The 25,063-nt window shown below is 49.4% G+C and overlaps 1 protein-coding gene across 1 annotated transcript; it reads left to right on the top strand.

Moving 5' to 3' along the window:
• The first annotated feature begins 1,670 nt into the window (after nt 1–1,670).
• Nucleotides 1,671–15,800, top strand: KRT77 (keratin 77). The gene is made up of 9 exons (XM_050748818.1): nt 1,671–2,318; nt 7,190–7,404; nt 8,649–8,709; nt 9,234–9,329; nt 10,601–10,765; nt 12,526–12,651; nt 12,765–12,985; nt 13,420–13,454; nt 13,969–15,800. Exons 1-9 carry the CDS (start codon nt 1,761–1,763, stop codon nt 14,229–14,231), a joined length of 1,740 nt encoding a protein of 579 aa, XP_050604775.1. The 5' UTR covers nt 1,671–1,760; the 3' UTR covers nt 14,232–15,800.
• Nucleotides 15,801–25,063: the final 9,263 nt, after the last annotated feature.

Raw genomic sequence — 25,063 nt, 5'->3', positions numbered from 1 at the left:
CTGTGTTAGCCAGAATGGTCTCGATCTCCTGACCTCTGCATTTTTTTTTTTTTTTTTTTTGTGAGAGTGCAGGCTGGAGTGCAGTGGCACGATCAGGGTTCACTGCAGCCTTGACCTCCCAGGCTCAATTAATCCTCCTACCTCAGCCCCCCTGACCCCTGGGAGCTGGGACTACAGGCATGTGCTTGTAGCAAAAAATTAAAGCCTGGTTAATTTTTTGTATTTTTAGTAGAGACGGGGTTTCGCCATATTGGGCAGGCTGGTCTTGAACTCCTGGGCTCAAGTGATCTGCTCGCCTTGACCTCCCACAGTGCTGGGATTACAGGAGTGAGCTATCACACTGGCCTTCTGCATTCTTAATTCTTATGAGTTCACAGCACAGACTCCATCATGTAGTTTGCCTTTTCCCTTTAATATGGTACAAGTCATTTCTGGTTCTGCTGCAGCGTCTCCAACAAGATGATTTAAAGTAATTGTATCCAACTGGGCAAGCCATCACAGCCATTTTTCTAAGGCTGGAGATTTTTTCCCCAAGTTAAAAAAATTATCATTACATTTTGGATGAAAGCCACAGCTATTTGAGTCCAGAGGGAAAACACACATTTTTTTGTTAGCGTACACTGATGATCACTGAATGAGCTTCTCCCCAGGATGCTGTCTGGGACGTGCTTCTCAGAGTGTGAGCACAGATCAGTGCTGGTCTACAGCGCTTTGTTATTGCCTTGTGGTAAGCACAGAATTTGAGAGTAGCCTTTTAGAAAATTATTATTATTGTTGCTATTTTTAGCAGTTAAACAATGTTTTGCTTGCTGAATCTAAAAATCAAAAAAATTGGGGCTTGCATTTCGTATATCTCTTAAAAATTATCTTTAAGAGGTAATTCATTTAATTCTATTTTACAAAAGTATTGTCTATAAAGAACCAGAAATGATAAAACAGAAAGAGAAATAGGGATGGTTTGTCTTCTGGTCTAGAAGACAATATTAGGTACTGGTAGATGCTCAACAAATCTTGAACCACTGATTTTTGGTGCTGAAGTACCTTGTGTGGTTTTGTGTTTGAGGAGTCTGAGGCTTATCAAGCAACACACAACGTGAATGACCTTGGGTAGAATCTGTGGGCCTACACTTGTACTCAGTGACTGCAATATTGCACTTCCATGTGATAAAATTTTGGGTGCTCATGGTGATAACTTCAGGGAGCAGAAGCAGTGCGTGGGGAGATGGGAACAAAACTTTTGCCCCACCAGGACAATGCTATGACAGAAAGTATTTCCACCTCTGTCCCAGCTGTTGTCCTGAGGTCTCCAGACACTATCTAACTTTGCCCCAGATCTCCCAGGTACACCCCAGAAACAAACAGCTCAGTGGTGGAGTTTCTTAGGAAGAGATGAACTGACGATTTGGGGGGAATCTGTATAGGAGTTTCCAGCAATGAGGTCCTGAGAGATTATTGCACTCTGATCTCTAAATGGCAAGAGATGAATGATAAATGATCGAGTTGGGGAAGTTTGTCTGCAGTCTGATTTCTGCAACTCATAGGTATGAGGTTTTAAACAGATGTTGCTGGCAGGCAAACTAAACATTAATACTCCCCTTTCAGGATTGTAAAGATGCCCAGCCCAGCAATGTGTGTGTGTCTATATATAGAGACGGAGCCAGATCCCTTCCAAAGGAGTCAGAGCTCCTTTCCTCTCTGGTCTCTGCCTCCTTCCTGCCAGGCTGTTTCTCTTGCCTGCTTATCTGGATGCTCCAGCAACCATGAGCCGCCAATATAGTTCTCAGTCCGCGTTTAGCTCAAGGAGCCGGCAGGTTTATCGCACCAGCTTTTCTGCAGGCTCTGGTGGTGGGAGTCGGGCTGTAGGTTCTGTGTGTTATACTCGAGGGAGGTGTGGTGGTGGTGGATATGGGATCCGTGGAAGGGGGTTTGGCTCTAGGAGCCTGTATAATCTGGGTGGCAGTAGAAGCATCTCCATTAGTCTAGTGGGGAGGAGTGCCAGTGGTTTCTGTCAGGGTGGGGGAGTAGGGGGATTTGGAGGGGTCAGGAGCTTTGGGATTGGCAGCATTGGTGCTGGTGGCTTTGGAGGTGGTAGCTTTGGAGGAGGTGGTTTTGGGGGTGCTGGATTTGGGGCTAGCAATTTTGGGCTTGGGGGTTTTGGTCCTTCTTGTCCTCCTGGGGGTATCCAAGAGGTCACCATTAACCAGAGCCTCCTAGAGCCACTTCACCTGGAGGTGGACCCTGAAATTCAGAGGATCAAGACCCAGGAGCGGGAGCAGATTATGGTTCTCAACAACAAGTTTGCCTCCTTCATTGACAAGGTGAGCACCTCAGGGGCAGGGAGGGTCATTGGTCACTGACCAAATGACTGAGAGAGATTACACCCTGCCACCTCTCAGCACATCGTGCAGTTTCAGCTTGGTGGTGATACCTGGGACCTTAGGAAATCATTTACCCCATTTGGGCTTCAATTTGTCTTCTTGTGGGGATTTAATTCTATCTTTTCCTTTTGGCAGGAAAGGAGGTAAGCAGTGTGAAAATACTCAACAGATACATGGTGTAGTACCCTCATTCTCTTTCACAATTATTCACTTTCCATCCACCCATCCACCCATGCACCCATCCATCCATCCATCCATCTATCCATCCATCCTCATCCACACAATCCATTTATATACACACACACACATGTTCATCCGTTCATTCACTCATCCATCAAGCCACTCAACTATCTACCCATGCATCCATCCACCCATTCAGCCCACAAATATTTTCTAAGCATCTATGATAGGGCAGACACTGTGCCAGATGCTACAGGTGACTAGGACACAGGGACTGACATCTAAAGGGAAGAGAATTACGACAATGCGTGTGAAGTGTGTCAATAGGGGAAGTACTCTCTGGGACATGGTAGCTCAAAGGAGGGTGTGATGAGCTCTGCCTGCTGAGTCTGGAAGACGGATAAAAAGTTAAATGGGTTCTAATTTTAGTATATGTGCTGCCGGAGCGAGCACAAGTTAAATGGGTTCTTAGGGCAGAGGGGGTTTTCAGGCAGAAGGACCAGGAGGCATGAAAGTGTGACACCTTTCAAACGGTTGGTCCCTTTCACACACGGTAGGGAATTTCAAACGGTTACAATTCCTGGAGAAAATGGGATACCAGGGGGTGGATGAGAGAAGCAGAGATGAAGCCACAGAGCCAGGGCAGGAGAAGCAGGCAGGGCATGGTGAATGCCCTGGTGGTGGGTATCTCTTGGGGCTAAAGTCAACAGCATGCAATGTAGGGTTCTGTCTCAGTTCCCCCTTTTGGCTCATCAAGGGCCAAGGATGGGCCAGATGGAGACACAGAAGCCCCTGTCCCTAGTTCCCTATTGAAACTTCAGATTAGGTCCAAAGCAGCAACAGAGGCTGGTGAACTCACCATGGTGAAGACCTCCTTCCAGCATCTCCTTTTGTCTGGAGGTCAAGGTACAGCGGCCACTAGCACCTCTCCAGGAGGAATTTTGCCTTCAGGGATGCAGTGGGAAGCCCCACAGAGCACCAAGGCCACTTGCACAGTCAGTGACTTTCCCTCAGTCACCACAGGAGTTCAGTGCTGAGGCCAGAGCTTGACCTGTGGCCTGACTGTAGGGTAGCTGTGGCCAGAGGCCATGCTGGGTGGCAGGGCAGGCCTCTGATATCTGGGCAGATGCTGGGGATGGGACAGTGTGTGAGCAGGTGGAGGAGGGTGAGGCTGCCGAAGAGGAGCGCAACACAGCAGAGTGCTCCTGTGGCTTCTGATCACGCTGCGTGGGAAATGTGGCTGAGTACCACCATGCTTCAGGCACAGGTGGGGGTTAGAGGGTTTCACTGGAGCAAGGAGTCGCTACTGGGAGCTCACGACTGGGCCAAGAGAGGAGCAGGGAGGAGAGAGGGCTGGGAAATAACCACAGGCCGCTGGCAACTGACCTCTTGAGGCTCATCCAATTGTGGCCTCTGCCATGAACAGGGTGTCTGTCCAGTTGCATGGCATGGGGCAGGGGGCAGAGGCTAAGGTGCAAGAGACCTGGGTCTCCTGTCCTTTGAAGGGCATGGCCTGTGATGACTATGAGGAGAGGCTCCTCAGCCAGGTGGGTTGTGGCCTGACTGGAAGGTAGAAAGCTTCTATGACAGGTGACTTCTGACTCTGCTTTCCAAACTTGTCTTCCTGCTTTCACCCTTGACCCTTGTATAGCCTATGCTTGACACCACAGCAGAGCCATCCTTTAAAAGCATGTCACACCACTCTTCCATTTGAATCCTCCAGTGGCTTCTTGTCTCAACTGAAGGAAAAGCCCAAGTCCTATAAGGCCCTATATTATTTGCCCTTTACCCTGCGGCTGCTGCTAAGCCCACACTTACATTTGTGGAATCAGGCCACATTGCCCTCCCTGGGTGGGACAGTTTTCAGGATACAACTGCTAGTGAGCAGATTGAGGCCTGGAAAATAGCCTCCAGGCTTCCAACTCATTGTTGTCTGCAGTGTCCTGTGCCCCTCTTCCTCCTCAGCTGCTCTTCTCTTGCTCACCAGCATCCAAGGCTCAGTTCTGTCTCAAGGTCTTTGCACCTGCCATTCCCTCTGCTTGGAACTCTTCCCCCCAAAGAGAGGCCCACCTTCCTCCCTTACCTTCTGTGGGTCTTTGCTCAGATGCCACAGTTTCAGTGGGGACTTCCCTGACCACCACTTCAGCGTTCCTATGCCCCGGCCCTGTGTGACTCCATAGTCCCTGCAGCTGTCTGAGGCACTGTATTTTTTACATGATTGTTTCTTTATAGTTATCTCTCTAAATAGAATGCAAACTCCTAGAAAGCAGGGATTTTGCCTGTTTTGCTTATTACCAAATCCCTAGCACCCAGAATAGTTCCTGACACATGAGAATTGCTCAGTAAATAGAAGCTGGATGACAAATTGGGTCAGCCCCTCGGGTCAGTGCTGGATGCTCAGAGAGTGGAAATGGAGCCAAAGGCTTTCTAGAACCAATGACGAGGGGATAGCGCCTCAGGAAGGAAAGGAGGGGTCCAGCTCTTCTCCCTGGGACACTGGGCTGGCCTTGTTCAGCTGATCCTTAGACCTCTATGCCAGGGGTGGCGAGTGGTCTGGATAGCCCACACCAGCAGGCAATTTTAAAACCTTTTGCACTTCATGAGTACATGACACTTTTTGTCTTCTCTGTGTTGGGCGTTGTGTGTCCATGGGTCCACTGTGTCCCCTGGAGAACAAAGTAGATATAGGCCTGCCCTCAGGGGGTCCAGTGCAGCCTGGGAGAGAGATGCTCGCACACTGCTGCATGACTGCAAGTCTCAACAGATTTAGAAAGGCAAGGAACAAGGGGCTGCAAAGGGGACACACTGGTGGGATGCCACCTCAGGTGAGGTCTAAAGGGTGAGTAGGAGTTTACTGGGCAAAGAGTTGAGGAGACCTGGAGTGCTGAGGGCACTGGGAGGTCCCTGTGCAGGGGAGGGGCACTGAAGCAGAGGGTGGGCGAGAAGGTCGCTCAGCAGCATGCCTCATTCCATCTGTGGTAGCTGAGCTGCCTTTGAGTTTTGCTGGTACGACACAGACCAGGAGTGTTTTGGGGAACCTGGGGAAAAACACAGTGGCTTTCACCGATTGTTCTAGTGGTTAAGGCACTCCCTGCAGCCAGACTCTGCCTTTGCAGTTTGGGTGGCCTGATGAGAACCACAGTGTCTTCTATGAGCTCCTGGGATATTGCGGGTGGGTACCTGGGCTAAAGCCAGAACACCCAGAGTTGTGTCACTGCTCCCTCGTTGTTTTATGTGGAGACTCTCCATGGGACCACAGGATTCTTTCTTTTGGTCCCACAATGCCACTGCCACTGAGCGCAGTGAATGAGTGCTGAATTGATTTCTTCACTCCCTGGGAGTGCCACCACAGAGTAAAAATAGAGAGTGGCAGGAATTTCTCACGGTGTTGTGAGCTGTGCTGACAAGCCTGGGAGAGCTGCTTGCCTAATCTCTTGCTTTGATAAGGCCAGCAAAAATGAGCCATGGGAGGTGGTGTTGTCTGCAAACATTTTCCAGCCTAGAGTCAGAATCCAAAGGGAGCTAACCAGGGTTGGCCCCTCAGACGGGCAGATTCTCAAGGGCCAGGGGATTTGGGGGACCCTCACTAGTGTCACGTGGTAAGGGAGTGTCTTCAGAGTTCCGTTCCGACCACACAAAGCAGTGGGTTTGCCCCTTTACACAGTGCCCGGAGGAGGAAGCTGGATTCCGGAGGGTGTGTGTTTTTGCGCGTGCGCGCCCGCATGCGGCCGAGCAAACTCTGGAGGCAGCACCACTGCTTCTATCAGGGCACTGGAGTGGAGGCTCCACAGTGTGTAGCTGGCTGAGGAAAGGTGGAGGCTGGTCACTACCATGCCAAGGACAAGCCACACACTTTGCACAGCCAGCTGCCTTACTGGGCCCCTTATCTTACCTTCATATCCACAGTTCTGGGAGAAGAGGTGGTGAAAATATTAGGTGATGTCCACTCTCCATTTCCCGGGAAATAGCAAGTGGGTAGTTCTCAAACACCTGACAACCCAAGTCCTCACTTTGGGGCACTTGACTGCATTAGACTTTTAAAAGAATGAGAACATTTGCCTTAAAAATTCTGTCTGCGTTATAAAAGCATTTAAATGAGTTACTTTCCTGACAAACATCCTGGCAGACAGCAGAGGTGGTGGTGACTGCAAGGCAGGGGCACCCGAGCAAGTGTGCTCAGGAATTAGTTTAATGTTCTAAGCCAAATTGATCCTTCTCGCTTTTTCTTTCTTCCTCTCCTCTATCACATAATGCATTTTGACCACAAAGAGAAAGGAGCCTTGGGGTCATCAGTGTCTCAGATGCTCCGAAACACCATTTCCTTACGTTGGCATGGATAAATTGAGTTTGGAGGGCGAGTGCTCTATGATGTAAATGAAGGAGGTGATTTACCTTCAAAACCAGCGTGAGCTTAGTGTCAATTTTAGACAAGTTGACTGTACAGCCATTGGCCGTCAGAAACCACATTGCCTTCTGTGTGTCTCAATCCCAGAGAAAAGGCTCTCTGACCCTTGGAGGAACCATCCTGATTCTCTGAGGTCTGGATGTGTTGAGGGGCTATGGATCCCCCTACTCATGGGGGTGCTGCTCTGATCCATGGCCTGGGGTGGGCTGGGGTCTCTTGCTCTTAGGTGCGATTCCTGGAGCAGCAGAACCAGGTGCTACAAACAAAATGGGAGTTGCTGCAGCAGGTGAACACCTCAACTGGAACCAACAACCTGGAGCCCCTCTTGGAGAACTATATCGGTGACCTGCGGAAGCAGGTGGATTTGCTCAATGTGGAGCAGATGCGCCAGAACACAGAGGTCAGGAGCATGCAGGATGTCGTGGAGGACTACAAGAGCAAGTGAGACTCCAGGCAGGGCAAAACAGGGGAGAAGCATGGCCGGAAACTCGTCACAGGGGCAAGACATTCTGCTGTAGTGTTTATGTGTAAGGGTAGGGGAGCGGGACATGCAGACGACTCTGCACTGCACAACTGCAGGAGGCGCTGTTTTGTATGTGGCAACCCAGGTAGATGATATTGGCAGCCAGCTGTCAATCGCATTGGGTGGGGAGGGGCAGGATAGCTTCATGGATGTTGAAGCCAAGTAAGCCTGATTTCCAGTGTGGGCTCTTCCACTTACTAGCTGCCTACAAATTCATCTTTTTAAGCCTCTGGTGTTCATGTTAATAATGTGGGAAGAGCAAGAACCTCCCTTGTTGGATTGTTGTGGGTAGATCTGTGGTTCTCAGACTTGAGCATGCATCAGTTTGCTGGAATCAGATTGCTGGGCTCTGCCCCCCAAGTTTTGGCTTCAGCAGATACAGGAGAGTGTTTGTACTTCTGACATGTTTCCAAGTGATGCTGATGTTCGTGGATTGGGGACCACACTTTGAGAACTGCCGGTTTTGAATGAAATGATGCTTAATAAGTTCTTAGTACTGTGCCTGCACACCCCTACAGTCAGTAAACCCTAGCTATTATGACCACAAACAGTAGGGGTGACAGGAGTTGTCGAATTCCAGATCAGCTGCTCCTGAGCTGTGCAGGCAGCCGAGCCTCTCCCTTCCTCTTCTTCCCCATGTGGGGCTCAGGGTGCTTCTCTCCCATCACCTTGGCATGCTTACTGTGCCGTGCCAGTAGAGATCCAAGTGTGTGTGAGTCAACGAGGGAAAAATGAAATCCACACTGGAGGTGCTGTTGGGGGATGGGGCACAGAATTGTACGTTAAATTTTTTCTCTTCAAAAATATTTAGTAAAAGTGGTTGGTATTTCATGTTCTCAATTTTAAGGAATGAATGAATTTGACACATTTACCAAGGTAAAACATCAAAATAAAAATAGATGTTCCAGGGACCTTCTCTGTGGCTCTGGGTTTCCATGTTGGCCTGGGCTCCCCTCTGTTGGCCCACAGACCCAGGAGTTGGCACTGCCCTCATCCATGAGAGCGCCAGCCTCCTGGAATGGACAGCCAGCACCTTGAGCAGGGTTCTCTGAGCTCAGGACAGCAAATGTTTGGGGAATTCCAAGCTTTCTGCTGTGAGGAGGAACCTCAGAGAGCCAAGGTCAGCCTGTAGCCTTTCTGTGCTCCTTGCCTCGCCTGACAGGTATGAGGACGAAATCAACAAGAGGACTGGCAGCGAGAATGACTTTGTCGTCCTGAAGAAGGTGAGGGAAAGGGGAGTCCCAAGGGTGGCTGTGGACCAAGGAGGCTTCGGGGAGTAAGGAATCCCTATGGGATGCTCTGTGGCAATGGCAGGGTGACCTCTGTGGCAACGGCAGGGTGGCCTCTGTGGCCGGCTTGCTGTGTGTGATGCCTAAATGTGGGGCCCTTACACTAGAACTGACACTGATAATGACTCTTTAGGAAGCCTCCAGTTTGTATCTGTCTGGGGTCCTGAAAGTGAAATGAAGTGAAATGACAGCTTTTGAATGTCAGTTATGTGTAGCCTTGGGACCCGGGGAAGGACCTGGGTGTTGGGTGTGACTGACTGAGATGTGGAGGTTGGTGTCACATCTCCTTCTGGCCAGGAAAGCCAGGACATGTAGATCCCTTATTGGAGTGAGGTGTTGAATTTTTGAAGTAAGGAAATAAACCCAGAGTGGCTCTGCCACTTGCCTGAGCCACCCAGTGAGCTGGCGGCAGGCAATGCCTGGGCAATAAAGTCAAACTGTTTCTGCCTGCTATTCAGGATGTGGACGCTGCTTACGCGAGCAAAGTGGACCTGGAGTCCAGGGTGGACACTCTGACTGGGGAGGTCAATTTCTTGAAGTATTTATTTTTGACGGTGAGTTAAGCGTTTATAAGAACGCCCTTTCGCACTTTGGGAGGCCGAGACGGGCGGATCACAAGGTCAGGAGATCGAGAGCATCCTGGCTAACACGGTGAAACCCCGTCTCTACTAAAAATACAAAAAATTAGCCGGGTGCGGTGGCGGGCGCCTGTAGTCCCAGCTGCTCGGGAGGCTGAGGCAGGAGAATGGCAGGAACCTGGGAGGCGGAGCTTGCAGTGAGCTGAGATCCGGCCACTGCACTCCAGCCTGGGCAACAGAGTGAGACTCTGTCTCAAAAAAAAAAAAAAAAAAAAAAAAAAAAAAAAAAAAAAAGAACGCCCTTTCTTTTCTCACATCTCACAAGGAGTATGGGCTATAAGAGGCGAGGTCTGAAACCCAACGCTACCCACTAGGGACTCATCTCCCCAGGTACCCCAACTCTGTGGGCCTGGAGTCAGCCATCCTCTCCACCCCAATCCTCAGAATCCCCAGGTTGGGGTAATGGAGATGGAAGGCTGGGAGAATCCTGAGTTAGGTGGAGGCGAACGTGTCCCTGGTTCATGGCTTCCAATCTGTCTGGGAAATCACCCAGACATATAAGGGGCAAAACCAAACAGAAATCTTCATTAATTCTGGGGAGTTGATGGAGCTGTTAGGAAACTCTGTGGGAGGTGACAGTGTGAGTCTCAAAGGGAGTGACCTTAGTGGTGGGGGATCAAACACTCTGTCACCCAGCCCTCTTTTGCCTGTGTCTAATTTGGGGGTACTTGCTCTGGGCCAGATGCTGTGTTAGAAATTTATGTTATGGGCATCTCCATTCTACACATGGGAAAACTGAGGCACTGAAGGGTTAAATTACTTGCTTGGTTACCTTGCTAGTCAATGGTAGAGCCAAGACTCAAAAGTGAGTCCAAGTGGCTCCGCAACTGGAGTCCATTCTACTGCCTCAGAGAGCTCATGTGATTTCAAGGAACAGGCATGCCTGCCAAGGAGCCCAGCTAACTATGGTGGCCAAGTCAGAGCAAGGCAGACTGGCAGTTGCAGAAGAGGTGTGATGGGGAGATGGTATCTGAAGGGCTCCAGGTTTAGGCTCCTTCCTTCTCCCTGGAGGCAGTTAAGACTCTCCCTATTATCTCTCATTGCACACAACAATTCCAAGAGTTTTCCCCCAAGACTACCTGGCCCAGGCTTCTGGCTTCCCCCGAGAGCCTTGAGGGAGCAGCAGAGGAAAACTGAGGCCCCCAGAGGAGAATGGAAGGAGTCAGCCTGTGCGCCATGCCTCGCAGGAGCTGTCTCAGATGCAGACTCACATCAGCGACACCAACGTCATCCTGTCCATGGACAATAATCGCTCCCTGGACCTGGACAGCATCATTGATGCAGTGCGAACCCAGTACGAACTGATTGCACAGAGGAGCAAGGACGAGGCCGAAGCCCTGTACCAGACCAAGGTGGGTACGGCCCCCAGATCTGGTGCCCAGAAAAACAGATTCTTCCCAGAATTGTCTTTCTCTTATTGCATTGTCTTTCTTATTTCTGAAGTAAAATGTGTTTGTTATACAAATTCTAGAAATTACATGTAAAGATTACCAATCTCTCACTACCTCTATTAATATGTTAATATCTCTTCTGCCAGTTCTTTGTAGCTATTAAGCTAGTGCAAAAGTAATTGTGGTTCTTGCCATTAAAAGTAATGATAAGAACCGCAATTACTTTTGCACCAACCCAATAATGTTTATTGAGAACTCATATGTGTTAGGCACTGCACAAAGTGCTTTACATAATATATATATTATTTCATTCAATCCTTACAACAACCAATGAGGTAAGAATTTCATTATCACAATTTTATAATAGATAATAGTGCATGAGATTACTTAATTTCTCTAAGGCCTTGTAGCTAGTAAATGGCAGAGCCACAGCTTAATTAAACTCGGGTTTGTGTCTACAAACTCATTCCCCTCACCACTAGAATGATTTTTATTCTTTTTTTCATAATGGTATCTATTAAAATGTACTTTTTTAAACTTTCTTTCTTTTTTTTTTTTTTGTTTGAGATGGAAACTCGCTCTGTCTCCCAGGCTGGAGTGCAGTGGCGTGATCTCAGTTCACTACAGACTCCACCTCCTGGGTTCAAGCGATTCTCCTGCCTCAGCCTCCTCAGTAGCTGGGATTACAGGTGCACACCACCACACCAAGCTAATTTTTGTATTTTTAGTAGTGACAGGGTTTTGCCATGTTGGCCAGGCTGTACTTTCTCTTTTACTTATCGCATATGGATACCTTTCTGTGACACTAAATAATCTGCCGCATTTTTAACAGCCTGGTATTATATTGTAAGACTACACCCTCCCTTATTAGATCAACCTCTTTGTGGCTAAGTTGTTGGGCACATCTTTGGTTACTTCTTTACCATAAACTGACCTGGATCTTTTTGGATGGTGAATCCTCTGGTTGAAAGGGCATGGCTGACAGTCCAGTCACTAAATTCTGAACAACTAGCATTGATGATTGGCTTTGAGGATGATCTGTGGCCAACTCCAATCCTGGCTGACCTCTGTCCCACTGTCCTGCAGACAGTGTTCTGGGGTGGAATGGATTTCGACCTTAGACTGGGAGGCAGAAGGCCAACAGTGAAAACAGCAGAATGCAGATTCCCTCAAGTTGACGCTTCTCCCACCCACTTCAAAACCCTGTCCTGGGGGTGGAGTTCTGACTGATGGGGCAATACAGAGACAGAAACAGAGATGGAGGGGAAATGAGACTGAACGTGGAGCAGGTGGAGGGCCTCTGGGACATAAGGTCCTGCCTGATTGCTAGGGAGATCATCCTGGAAAAGGGTGGGAAGCTATATGGTGGGCGGAAAGAGTGAGGGGGTCTCAGTGCGGGTAAGGACCAACGTGAAGGCTTAGATGTGTGAAAAAGTGTTAGAAAGGGCATCACGAAGCAGGTTTGTCTGGCTGGGATGAGAGTCTGCCCAGAGATAGGTGGGAATGCAGGAGGCTTGGTATGGTGTGAGCGTGTGCATGTATACATGTGTTTGCAGCCCGGGTGAGGGAGGTTTGGTATAGCTGTGAGTGTGTATGTAGGGGCGACCACAGCACAAGATGGGTGAGAATCTCCCAGGGGAGAGCAACCCAGACCTACTCCCTCCTGGAGGGGCTTGTGGTGGGCAGCACATGCTGACCATGATGCTGCCTTTGGCCCCTAGTACCAGGAGCTCCAGATCACAGCAGGCAGACATGGAGACGACTTGAAGAACAGCAAGATGGAGATTGCAGAGCTCAACCGCACCGTCCAGAGGCTGCAGGCAGAGATCAGCAATGTGAAGAAGCAGGTGGGATGGGTGCTCAGGGAGGGCTGACTAAGCCCTGCACCTCCCACAATGCCCTGCCAGATCGAGGTCTGGAAGCTTAACCCTAAAATGGTCTCTGACTGTCTCTGGAGCAGATTGAACAGATGCAGTCACTCATTTCGGATGCTGAGGAGAGAGGCGAACAGGCCCTCCAGGATGCGCGGCAGAAGCTGCAGGACCTGGAGGAGGCCCTGCAGCAGTCCAAGGAGGAGCTGGCCCGGCTGCTGCGTGACTACCAGGCCATGCTAGGGGCCAAGCTGTCCCTGGATGTGGAGATCGCCACCTACCGCCAGCTGCTGGAGGGCGAGGAGAGCAGGTGGGTCCGGCAGCTGTGTTTCTGGGGCTAAGGCTTGATATGTACCCATGAAACTGTGGGACTGGCTATTTGGAGAAAAGATAAGCCCCACCTTTTTGGGAAGATTGGTAGCCCAGGGTGAGCAGAAACATTCCAGTTAGAGGCAGACGCTGTGTGAGTTGGCAAGGTAGGGAGAAGTCATTGTTATCATTCCTCTGCCTCCAAGTAGAATGTCCTTATACCCCAACCCAAGTCACTGCAGCTGGGTATTCACCCCCAATGCTAAAAGTCTTCATGAAAACGCTGAAAATTCTCTCGGCTCCACTGGCTTCCTGCTCTCATGCACACAAATTTCCCTAAGGCTTGGGGACACCTCTGATCTGGATGTCTGTGGGCCACCGCCTTCCCTCCTCAGGCCCTGTGGGTCTGGCTGACCCTGTGCTTTGGTTTTACAGGATGTCAGGAGAGCTGCAGAGCCATGTGAGCATCTGTAAGTAGCAGAGCCCACGGACAGAGAGAGGCTGGTGGTTCTGGGTGGAGGGAGGGCCAGGAGGTGGCCAGCAGAGAACTGAAAGTCTGGCATTTTAGCTTCCAGTCTTGTACAACAGACATCAAAGTAAGCAAGTGTAATGGCAAAGTCTGGAAGAATTCATTTGAAATAAATGGTTGTGATTTCAGGTCTACTTATCTTAATCGTTAGGATGCCTTTTTTAAAATTAAAAAAAAAATTTTTTAAATGATGCCTAGGAATCAGCAGTGGCTAGAACTCTTTAGGGTATATGTTCAATAAACAATGAAAGTGTGTTGCTGAGAGGAACCCTGGCATTCCTTTGTAGTATGAAGAATAATTTTCAAGTGGGAACACTTTCAGTTTTCAATGTATCGGTTTGCAAGTCGATGCCACGGGTGATCGAGGATGGAGGAGGCTGCAGGTGCAGGGATGGGTGCAGGTGGGGGCCCTGCCCAGTCCCTCTGACCCCCTGTGCACTGTCCCCTCCCCACAGCGGTGCAGAACAGCCAGGTGAGCATCAGCGGTGGCGCGGGAGGTGGCGGCAGCTACGTCTCTGGAGGCTACGGCGGCGGCAGCGGTGGGGGCTATGGCGGTGGAAGAAGTTACCGCGGAGGCGGCGCACGAGGGGGCAGTGGAGGCGGTTATGGCAGCGGCGGCGGGAGCTACGCAGGGAGCGGCAGAAGCAGCCGCGGATCCTCGCGCGTGCAGATCATCCAGACCTCCACCAACACCTCCCACAGGCGGATCCTGGAGTAGAGGCCTCGCTTCTGCCATACCTCAAGCCTGCACCCGCACCGCCCTCTCCTCAAACTCCTCCCCTCCACGCCCTTCCTGACTCCCTGTCGTTCACTTTTCTTGATGGGTCTCAGCAATTTTGCCAATAAATTAGAGTCTAATGGGGGGAAGCAGGGTGGATAAGCCCAAACAGCAGATCTCTTTGGAGGGCACTGGCTTGCAGTCAGAGTAACAGCTAAGCACATTCTCACTCAGACTCCGTTCAGCTGGCCCTGCTGCTGTTCCTGCTCCCACCTTTTTGGGAAGATCGGTAGCCCAGGGTGAGCAGAAACATTCCAGTTAGAGGCAGAGGCTGTGTGAGTTGGCAGGTTAGGGAGAAGTCATGGCTATCATTCCTCTGCCTCCAAATAGAATGCCCTTATGCCCCAACTCAAACCACTGCAGCTAAGTATTGATCCACAATGCTAAAAGACACCAGGCATCTAGTTTAGCAATGGAGAGAAATAGCCTGTAAAGCATCGACAAGGCACATAATGGAGAGTTGGTATCTCAGCCCCAGGCTCCTTTTGCTGCACCTGGGCTGCTCTGTGAACAAGAATCCACACCCCCTGCCCTTCTGGGGGCCACAAGATGATCCCTTTGGGGGAAGTTGCTGATTGCAGGACAAGCTAGCTTGGTAAGGAAAACCTCTGCACCACCCGCCTATTCCTGCCTCTTGGTCCACAGCCTCACGCACTCATGTTGATGGAAAGTATAGATTTGCTGCCCACATCAGATATCTGTAAGGCATCACTGTCCTGATTCTGAACCTCCATCTCAGGAAGCATTCTCCCCTGTGTAAACAACTCAAGGTGGGAGTATTTCAGAGGGCATGGGGTCACGAATCCTCACCCAGAGGGAAGCCTGTTTTAGCAGTGGATGCGGGAGTTGATGAACAGACAAGCAAGTTCTGCTTCTGTCCTGTTTCCTCCTGACAGCTCCATTCCTTGAAAGTCTGATGCTTCCTAAGCTCTGCTTCATAACCACTCTGAGAATTGTCCCATGGGGTGGGCACGCGAAGCCCAGCTCTGTTCTATCCAGGTGCCTTGGGCCTGAGGAGTCTGAGGATCTGACCTGGGTCTTGGAAGGGTTCCAACCCCAAGTCAGTCAGGAAGCTGCCCGTTTTTTTTTTTTGTTGTTGCAAGGCAGTTTAATGTCCTTTCTCAGACCTCTCTAGTCCCTCCCGCCCTCTGTTCTCTGTGGCTGTGAGCACTTTGTGAGAATTTGACTCTTAATTTTGAATCTTATGTAAGAGGCTTGAGATGTGCTGGAGAGGGCAGGAAGAGGAAAGTTATCAGCCAACTAACAGGTCTTGAGAGAGAGAATGTAGCTTTGCTTTTAAGATCTGGAGTCACCTTCACTTGCTAGCTGAGTCCTAACACAACTTCCAAGTCCATGATTCTCTTGGGGCATTGGATGGGCTCAGTGTGGGTCTCTTAGGCAGTGCTTGTGACTTCATCATTTCCTGGTTCAAAATTGTACTGTCAAGGGGCAGCATTTCTGGTATTTCTATAATAAATTTTTCTGTGATCTCAAACTGCTGTTTGGTCAGGAGATGCATTATTTCTTCTTCTCCTTCCCCTTCTTCTTCTCCTTCCCCTTCTTATCCTTCACCTTCCTCCTCTTCTCCCTCCTCCTCCTCCCTGCTCGTCCTCCTCCCTCCTCCTCCTCTTCCCCCTCTTCCCCCTCCTCCTCCTCCTCTTTCTTCTTCTTCTTCTTCTGCCTCTTCTTCTTCTTCTTCTGCCTCTCCCCTTCTTCTTCTCCCCCCTCCTCCTCCTTCTCCTCCCTCCTCCTCCTCCTCCTCCTCCTCCTCCTCCTCCTCCTCCTCCTCCTCCTCCTCCTCCTCCTCCTCCTCCTCTCCTCCTCCTCCTTCTTCTTCTTCTTCTTCTTCTTCTTCTTCTTCTTCTTCTTCTTCTTCTTCTTCTTCTTCTTCTTCATCTTCATCTTCTCCTCTTTTTCTTCTTTCTCCTAAATAAAGATGGGGTCTCACTATGTTGCCAAGGCTGGTCTTGAACTCCTGGGCTCAGTCAATCCTCCCACCTTGGCCTCCCACAGTGCTGGGATTACAGGTGTGAGCCACGGTACCTGGGCCATTTCTTTTAAAATGTCTGCAGACCTGAAATTATTCATATTTGGGAAGTTAAAATTTCTTCTTCTTATTTTTTATTGTATAAGTAATACACAGCCTTGAAGAATCTTGCAGACATAATCTTATTAATCCTTAAAGTGGCTGATCATTCAAAAGTCAATTATACATTTGTTCAATAAGCACTTATTAAGCTCCTACTGTGTGGCAGGCAGTGGCTTAGGCACTGGGAATGCAATGTTGAATGAACATGTTTCTGAATCTTAAGTTGCTCACAACTAAATGACATATTATGGGGGAGGGAAAATACAGAGAGAAGAGAAATCTGAGTGTGCTTTTAAGGACCTCCTAGCCTGAGAGTGGAAGCAAGGCCTATTCTGAGGACACAGGCAGACCCCCCAAAACAGGAACAGTGGGACTTACGACAGGTGCCAGTGCTGGGGAAGGGATGTTTGGTTCCAACAGACTCCTGGAGGACTGGGATATGGAACAGGGCCGAGGAAGGGGGGTGTGGGTGGGGAGGTGAGGGAAGGGCCTTCCAAACAGGGGAATAGTCCCCTCAGAGACTCAAAATAAGAGTGAGTGCGGGGGTGAGAGGGAGCAGCTGGACGGGAGAAACTGAGCTGGGGAGGGAAGGGGCTGAGGCCCATAAACTGAGTGGGCTCATGGGCAGAGACATCTACAATCGATGACTTGAGGGAAGCAGAGATGCAGAAATTCCAGAATGGAGCAAGTTAAGCCACCACCTCATCCTCTGTGGTAGTTCTGAGTCCATGTAAAAGAGTCACATAAAAAGATGTGATCTACTTTCTAATTCCCTGGAGGGACTTTGATGAAATTTGGATACGGGATTCATTCGAATATAACTAGAACCCATATTGATAAGACACTGTGTTCCCAGGCACACCCCTCTATTTTCTCTGAGAAGTTTCTCCCCATCTCACCTGTCCTGGCAGCAGGCTTGTCAGGGGATGGGTAGGAAAGGCAGAGATGGGCAGAGAGGCTGTCCGAAGGGAAGGAGAGAGGGAGCAGACAGATGCAGTGTACCACACTTGCAGCCAACAGCCAAGATCACAAGGACTAGGAAGACATGGATGGAGAGCAGTGGGCATAAATATGACTTCGAGTGTCCAGCTGGCAGGTGAGGAGACGTGAGTCAGAAGGTGTGGCAGCTGCTGGAGGCAGCCGTGGGAATCAGGAAGAGAGTCACGTCTAGATCTTGTTTAGGCTCTTCTGGAGGCAGATCACTCTGGGGACTCTGAACTCCAAGGACAGTAATAAACAGCCTACTCAGAGGAGGGTGACCAGGACAGTGATGGTGGGGAATCAAAGCCTGGTCACAGGAGTACCGGTGAAAGGCCCAGGAGAGCAGACTCTGAGGGAGATGTGGCAGCTAACTGCAAAGATTTGAAAGGCTTCTGTGGGACCGCAGGAAGGGTGGCTGACTCTAGCCGATGACCTAGATTAGGCAGTGTCTTTGCAGTTAGTTGCCACATGTCCCCTGAAAGGTGGGCTTCTCCTCCACATGTGGGCACACTGTCTGCCCACCTTTCCCTTTTCTGCCTGTCCCCTGACAGGCCTGCTGCCAGGATAGGTGAAATGGGGAGAAACTTCTCAGAGAGAATACAGGGGTGTGCTTGGGAACAGAGTGTCTTGTCACTACGGGTTGATACGATGTTTGCAGTTAGCTGCCACATCCCCCACAAAGACTTCTGGAGGGGCGTGCCTGGGAACACAATGTTTTATTCATATGGGTTGCTGTCTTATTCCAATGAATCCCATATCCAAATTCCATCAATATTGCTTTAGGAAGCTACAACAAATTTGGCTCAATATAAGAAGCACCTTTCTATTGATCCTAACATGGGAGAGACTACCTGGGGAGTGATCAAATTTCAAGCAGAGATTGGCTAACCGTTTGGCAAGAGGTTGAGGGCGGGAGTGGAGATGGGTGGGGATATGTGTATGAAGGTGTCTCACATCTTTGCTGCACTGAGTTCACGTGGTGGAGCCTGAGAAAAAAAATTCTACTCTCCGTGTTATATGGGAAGAATAAGGTCAGGTGCCAGCGAAAGCTAAAGTCACAGAGAGGCCAAGGGCCCTAGCCAGGATTGTAAAATGAAGCTAAGTTTTCTGGCAGCACAGGGTCTATTACAGGGTGTGAGTTTGATTATCCCTGGGGTCATGCGTGTTTGATACTCTAAGGGGATCCAGGTTGGCTCTGATAAAAAGCGCAAAGGTAAAGCCAACCACAGCTCACCTTTCTCATCCTCTCCTGAGAACAAGTTGGGATTGTCCCAGAAAATGTGGCCCTGACTTTTCTCTTCAGAATTCCTGATTTTGTCCAGTCATGGAGGCCTGGGGGACAGATGGAGGGAATCGTGTGCCTGAATCTGAAGAATATTGGAATACAGATTCCACAAGGCAGGGGCAGGAGAAATAAAGGACAGAGAGGAGAGGAGTTGGTCAAAGAAGTTATCTCAATGTCTAAATGAGTAGTCTTAATTTGAAGTTCAGGGCAAGAGGGAGTAACTCTAGGGACCTAAACAAGGAAGGCTAGCACTAAGACACTGAGGCGATTTCCTGAAACAGATAATATTTCCATCAGAGACAATAAGAAATCCCATTAGGAGAAAATGTCTCTCACTTTCAGCTCACCCCGGTGAAAACAATAAGCAATTCTATAAACCATGTAGGAAATGCCCACACGTGCAATATCTCACCTGAGTCCCACCGTACCTGGGAGTGGGGAGACCAGGTGTGGGGGTCTGAAGTCCTTCCAGGGACCACAGAGTTCTCCATCCCTGCCCGTGATCAATGCTATTCCCACAAGGCAGATACTTAGAGGGAGAGCCAAGCAGGTGCATTCATCAATCAAACCAAGAGGCTGGCAGGAGGGAGCAAGCACCTGGGTTGGTGAGAGTCCCAGGGAAAGGCCGCCAGCTACTCTTCGCTCTGAGAGGCAGGGTGGCAGGGTGGGGCACTCTGGAAATATAAATTTAATTCCACCAGCTTCTCATCCACAGAGATTTTGATCTGAGGACGTGGTGAACTGGAGGAGCAATCATTGACTCAGTAAAATTCTAACTCCATCTGACCTTGGACAAGGTGCGCGTTTCTGAGCTGGGAAAGTTCCTGGTCTAAGGAAGAGTCTCTTGAGAATGTCATCTCTTTTCAATTACCCAGCCCTTTGGCCCAGGATGCATCTTCAAATTAATGAGCCATTTGCTCATTAATTGGTCCCAGGGAAACAAGTCCAACAAATTACTGGGCATTACCCTGAACTTGAAGGTCCCTCTTCAAGGTTTCCCTGGTTGTATCAGCTTTCCGATCAGTCTGGGAAATGGATGTCTTCAGGTTGATCAGTGCTGTGTTGCAGGGCTGGCTAGGAATTTGGGGTATTGGGAGGTTTTCTAGCGTGGAGGACCGGATCCGAGTGGCCCAATCCCAAGCCTGGAAGGGTTTCCAAGGGGCTCTAAGTGTGCATTCTGGCCTCCACGCCTGTCCCTGTGTGCTCAGCCCTCAGTGTTTGTGACCCCCCTGCAGAGCAATCACTCTGCAGCGAGGGCAAAGGCTCCTCACATCTGGCCCCAGCTCCCTCCAGCCTCAGGTGTGCCCAGCATCCCTTCTTCCACGTGATGGCCCCTAGCTTTCCTAGGGCAGGTCCGTGGACTCCTTAAGGCTTTCTCTCACAAGATGAGGAATGGGCCCATCTCAAGAGCTTAAATGTCCTGTTCCAGCCTTTTCACTGTTTCCAGTAAAGCAGGGGCTTGTTCTAAAGTTGTTTTTTTTTTGTCTGATTATTATATCAGCTTCTGGGTTCTCTCAAATGCAAGAGTGAGGGAAAAATCTTTCCTTTTTTCCTTTTTTGAGATGGAGTCTCTCTGTGTTGCCCAGGCTGGAGTGCAGTGGCATGATCTTGGCTCACTGCAAGCTCTGCCTCCTGGATTCACGCCATTCTCCTGCCTCAGCCTCCAGAGTAGCTGGGACTACAGGCGCCTGCCATCACACTGGGCTAATTTTTTTGTATTTTTAGTAGAGACTGGGTTTCAACATGTTAGCCAGGATGGTCTCGATCTCCTGGCCTTGTGATCTGCCCACCTCAGCCTCCCAAAGTGCTGGGATTACAGGCGTGAGCCACCACGCCCGGCTCCTTTTTTCTTTATCTATCCTCTACTATGCTTCAGTTTCCCTGGAAGGTACAAAGAGCCCCCTTTTTACAGAGGAAGGAAACTTAGGCTCAGAGATGGTCAGTGACCTGCCTAGAGAAGTGCAGAAGCAGGAGTGGAGCAGAGCCCAGGCCTGGCGGCCTCCATGGCACGGAGTAAGATGGGCCCCACCGCCTCTCTCCTCCCTGCTCATCTTTGTTTTCCTCCTTCCTGGCTTCTGCTCTGCTCCAGCCTTGCTAGTGAGTGACTCCTGGGGACCTCCTTCTTTGCCGTCTGTCCTAAATAAGGCTGCCCCTCTGTCTGCACCTCTCCCTCCTACATAAGAAGGCTTGGCCCCTCCTCTGCTGCCTGGCTGCTTTCAACATCTCACCCTACCTCCCCATTGTCTGTGATTTCTCTGCACTCCGCCCAGGCCTCAGCTTTCCCCACTCCCCTGGGATTTCCTTGTCCCACGTCCCTGGTGGAGTCCCTCAGGGCTGGGTGGCTTGTCATTGCATGTCTCTCTTCACTCTTTTCTTGGTCCCATCCCACAAAAAGCTCTCAAAACATCACCACACCTGCTCCTGCCTATGCCCCACAGCGAGCCCCTGGCAGCCTCATCTCAATGATCAGTTCTGGGTCGTGTGTGAGTCCTTGGGTGGGGGTGTTTTGGTACTCTGTAATCCAGCACCGCTGGGGTAACTCTCAAGTATAAGGGGACATGTGGGATGCTGGGAGGGCATCAAAAGACACAGGGGACTCAATCTTGCTTTCAAAAGGCTTACAGAGCAATTGAAGGGCCAGGAAACACACAGCACAGGCATGACAATGAGCCAAGCAATGCATCAATATGTACTGAGTCTGGCAGCAGCCGAGCTTGGAAAAAGAGACCAACAGAGCACTTGCCTGATGTGGATTGAGGAAAACTTCCTGTAGGAGATGGCATTTACCTGCAAGGCCTGATGGACCAAAAACAGATTCAGGACCAAATGTTCAGGAATTGAGATCTTTGGTGGCCCACATCTTGACTAAGGGTAGGGTTTTGTGGCAAGTTGCCGAGGCAATCAGAAGACTTTTCAGAGAAGAGAAGAGTAGAACTGGGCTTGGAAGACAGAGAGGAACAGGGATGGAAAGGGAAGAAGAGGATTGAACAGTCTGGGCAAAGCATGAGAGTGAAGTGGTCAAGGCGTGAGGCTGGGGGAGTGGGTGAGCAGGGCAAGATGTAGGAGGTGCGGGTGGTGTGAGCATGCCGATGACAGAAGGAGCCCATGCGATGCAGCGGGCTTGGACTCTGGAGTGAGGCAAGCGTGGCTTGTCAGTTACCTGCTGGATGACCTTGGGCACATATTTCAACCTCTGTAAACCTAAGATGCCTTTTCTTTAAAATGGGGCTAAAAGCTCCCACCACACAGACTTTGTGTGGTATTTAAATGCAATGTGGTTCCTAACAACATAGTTGCTGCCTGTAGATGTTAGTGTCTCTTTCTCTCTCATTTTATCTTTATTTCATAAATGCACAGTACATAAGTAAGCCAGGAGAGAGTGTGTGGCTCACACCTTTCCTGCATGTGGTTTTTCATATCCCACACACCCACCCTGATCCTGGGGACATCACAGGAGATGACGGGCCTGGTCTGGCAGCACTGCAGCTCCAGCTCTGTTGGGCTGCCTTGAAAATGGGCAGTGGAAAAAGAATAGGAGTTTGATTCAGCGATGGGAAGAGTCTCAGGAATTGACTTATGACTTAGACTTTTTTTTTTTTTTTTTTTTACTTTTTTGGGCCTGTGCTCTCACTTCTCTGTGAGGCAGGTTAGATGGTGTGACCTTTGCGGCTCCATGGATGGGAGCATTCTGTAATTCTCTGTGTACTCGTTTACAGGGCCCAGTTCCACTTGCCTGTCTTTGAGCCTCTTCCCAGTTTAGGAGGAATATCACTTGAATTGAAATCAGAAAACCCAGGTTCTGGTCCCAGATGTGTCTTTTCCTAGCTGGAGTGTCTAGAGGAAGCCACTTAGTCTCTGAGCATCAGTTTTCTGTTTCATGAAATGGGTTGAGAACAGCTAGACTGCCCAGTTCTCAGGGCTCTTGTGGGATGCTCTTTGTGTATGTGTTTGGTGGGGTGAGCTGTGCAAATGTAAGCTATGGTGAGGTTTACGGCACTTATTCCTTCTAGTCCTGCATTTCTCCTTTCTCACAGGAGCACCTGGAGTACGTTTTGCAGCTAAGTTGTCTACCAATTCCCTGACCATCCAAACCTTTGATTTTTCTGTGTGTCAGTTTCTTAGTTCAAAGATGGGAGTGTGGATCACTGCCAGGATCTGTTTTTGGCTGGCACACACATGCACACAAACATGTGTACACACACATACTCACACCCCTCCAAAATGCTAGAAGGAATCGATGGCGCAGAACAATATGTCTCATGAGGGAGTATGCTGAACTAAAATAATTTTGATTGCCTGTCAGAAAATGATTAGGCAACAGTCATTACCATGTCAAGACTGTCCCAGTCTCCATTGTTCCTAACAAGACCTGAATTACTCATTCCCTAAAGAGATGGTTGGTTTAGCAGCCGAAGGATTTTAGTGCTAGGACAGAGTCCCAGATAGCAATGCCATGGAGATGGCGAGGGAGCGGGGTAGCGGGGGAGTGGTGAGGGGCACTTTCTGGAGGAGGGTATAAGGCAAAAACTGTGGGAGGAGAAGAGGGACAAGGCTCAATGTGAAGAGTGCAATGGAGAGGACAAACACAGCCAGCCCGATTCAGAGTCACAGAGCAATGGGATCAGATGATCTTCACAGACTCTCTTTCTCCCATAGATCTTGCACACCATAGTGGAGACTTCCCACGTACATCTATGGTTTGCCACTTATAGAATTGCTTGGAGCCAGCTGAAGTTAGAGCTGGTTTCTTCCCTTTGAGTCTTCAATTCTGTGTTTATGTGCAGGCCTGGAGACCACGCCAGGCTTCTAAGAAGTCTTCAAATGAAAGTCTGCGTGGGGTTCTGGTCTGTCCAGATCTCAGTGCCACTATTATCCACTGACATTGATCAAGTGCTGCTCTCCAGGAAGGCCCCTGAGGTTTCCTGGTCCATTGCAATGCATGCCGGGGGCTCTTGCACTTGGGTGGAAGTAAAATCTCCTCACTAAACTCTGCACCACCAAAATCCCCTTCTCAGAATGAATTGAAGAAACATTTTCCAAGTGCTTGCATGTGCGAGGAGCCAAGGATTCAGAGTGATAAAACAGGCCTTCTGCCCTCAGAACTCTCTGTGGTGGGGTACTTCCTGTGCTGTCTGGCTTTACACACAGCAGGCAGAATGACTTGAATTCGGCTGCTGTGCTGTCGTACAACATGCTGTTTAGGATCTTACACACGATAGCTAGGTATCCTTGCTTCAAATCCCAGCCACCCCACTTACCAACTGTGTAGACTTGGTCAGGTTGTTCAACCCCGTGTCTCAGTTTTCTCATTCTACAAATGGGGAGAAAAATACCATCTATCTCAAAGTTGTGAAAATTAAGCAAGTTAATACATATGTGCTACGTAGAACAGTGCCTGGTACATGGTCAGTTTTTGATACTGTTAGGTGTTATCATTATCATTATTATTACCTCCAGAAACAATTTAAACTTCTCACATCAGGCTCTCCAGATACCTCTCATTGTCCTCCTTTCCAAATCTGCATTTATTTCTCCCTCTTTACAGTCCAGTGTGAGGCTTAAATCACCCGTCAAGCCTCACCTCTACCCCTGTGCTTTACAAAATGTCTTAGAGCTTCTGTCTACTCATCTCACTGCTCTGTGGGCTTTTTCACTCATGGGTGTTTGCATGCTATCCGTTGCCACCTGTTTTCTGTTGCTGGTGTCTGTCTCCTGCTCCATCTTTGAAGAAAAGGAACAAGAAAAGTAACAACTGAGAAACAGAGACAAAAAATTGTCTCTCCCTTCTGGTTCCTCCAGACCACCCACTCATCCATCTTGTTCAATGACAGCTTCTCTTCCTTTAATTAATCAACGTGGTATATTTGTAAAGATCTTTATATTTATAAAAGATCTTTAAATTTTTTAGTTATTAAAGCCCTTACTCTTTGTCAGGGTGTAACTGAGTGAGCTCTGGAGTTTGGAAGGCAGATCTTAGAAGTGGGCCAGAGAGCTCCTTCTGAGATCCAAGCATAGGGAATTGCACCTGCTGTGCATGGTAAGACAGTGTGCTTGGTAGCTCACAAGGGCAAGGTGAGAATGGAAACTTTCATACCTTTGTGATGGGGGTTATGAAATCCTACCAAGAAACACCAGGTATCAGATGTGGGGTCCTGTTTTCCCAAAGCCACAAATGCTTGAAGGAAGATCTTGTGTGATAAAATAATTACCACATGAACCAATTTTGCATGCACAGCAATTCTGAGAGCCCATCCTGGGAGCTAGGTGTGTAGTGTTTATCGTATTGTTGAGGCTCGTAAAAATCTTGTATGGCTGCAGGCAAGCCAAACCCTTGAGAGGCACTGCATCTCCGCTGACTCTGGAAGACCAAGCCCAATTGCTTCCCTGTATATAAGGGGAAGTGTCTATGCTTGGGGT

Source organism: Macaca thibetana, chromosome 11 (assembly GCF_024542745.1).
Source record: "Macaca thibetana thibetana isolate TM-01 chromosome 11, ASM2454274v1, whole genome shotgun sequence".
Lineage (NCBI taxonomy): Eukaryota > Metazoa > Chordata > Mammalia > Primates > Cercopithecidae > Macaca > Macaca thibetana.
The sequence above is the reverse complement of the archived record's forward strand: the minus strand, read 5'-3'. Positions and strand labels throughout refer to the sequence as shown.

Coding starts and splice junctions, on each gene's coding strand:
- KRT77 (XM_050748818.1), top strand. CDS start 1,761: ATGAGCCGCCAATATAGTTCTCAGTCCGCGTTTAGCTCAAGGAGCCGG. Junction 8,710..9,233: donor ACTTTGTCGTCCTGAAGAAG/GTGAGGGAAAGG, acceptor CCTGCTATTCAG/GATGTGGACGCTGCTTACGC. Junction 10,766..12,525: donor AAGCCCTGTACCAGACCAAG/GTGGGTACGGCC, acceptor TTTGGCCCCTAG/TACCAGGAGCTCCAGATCAC.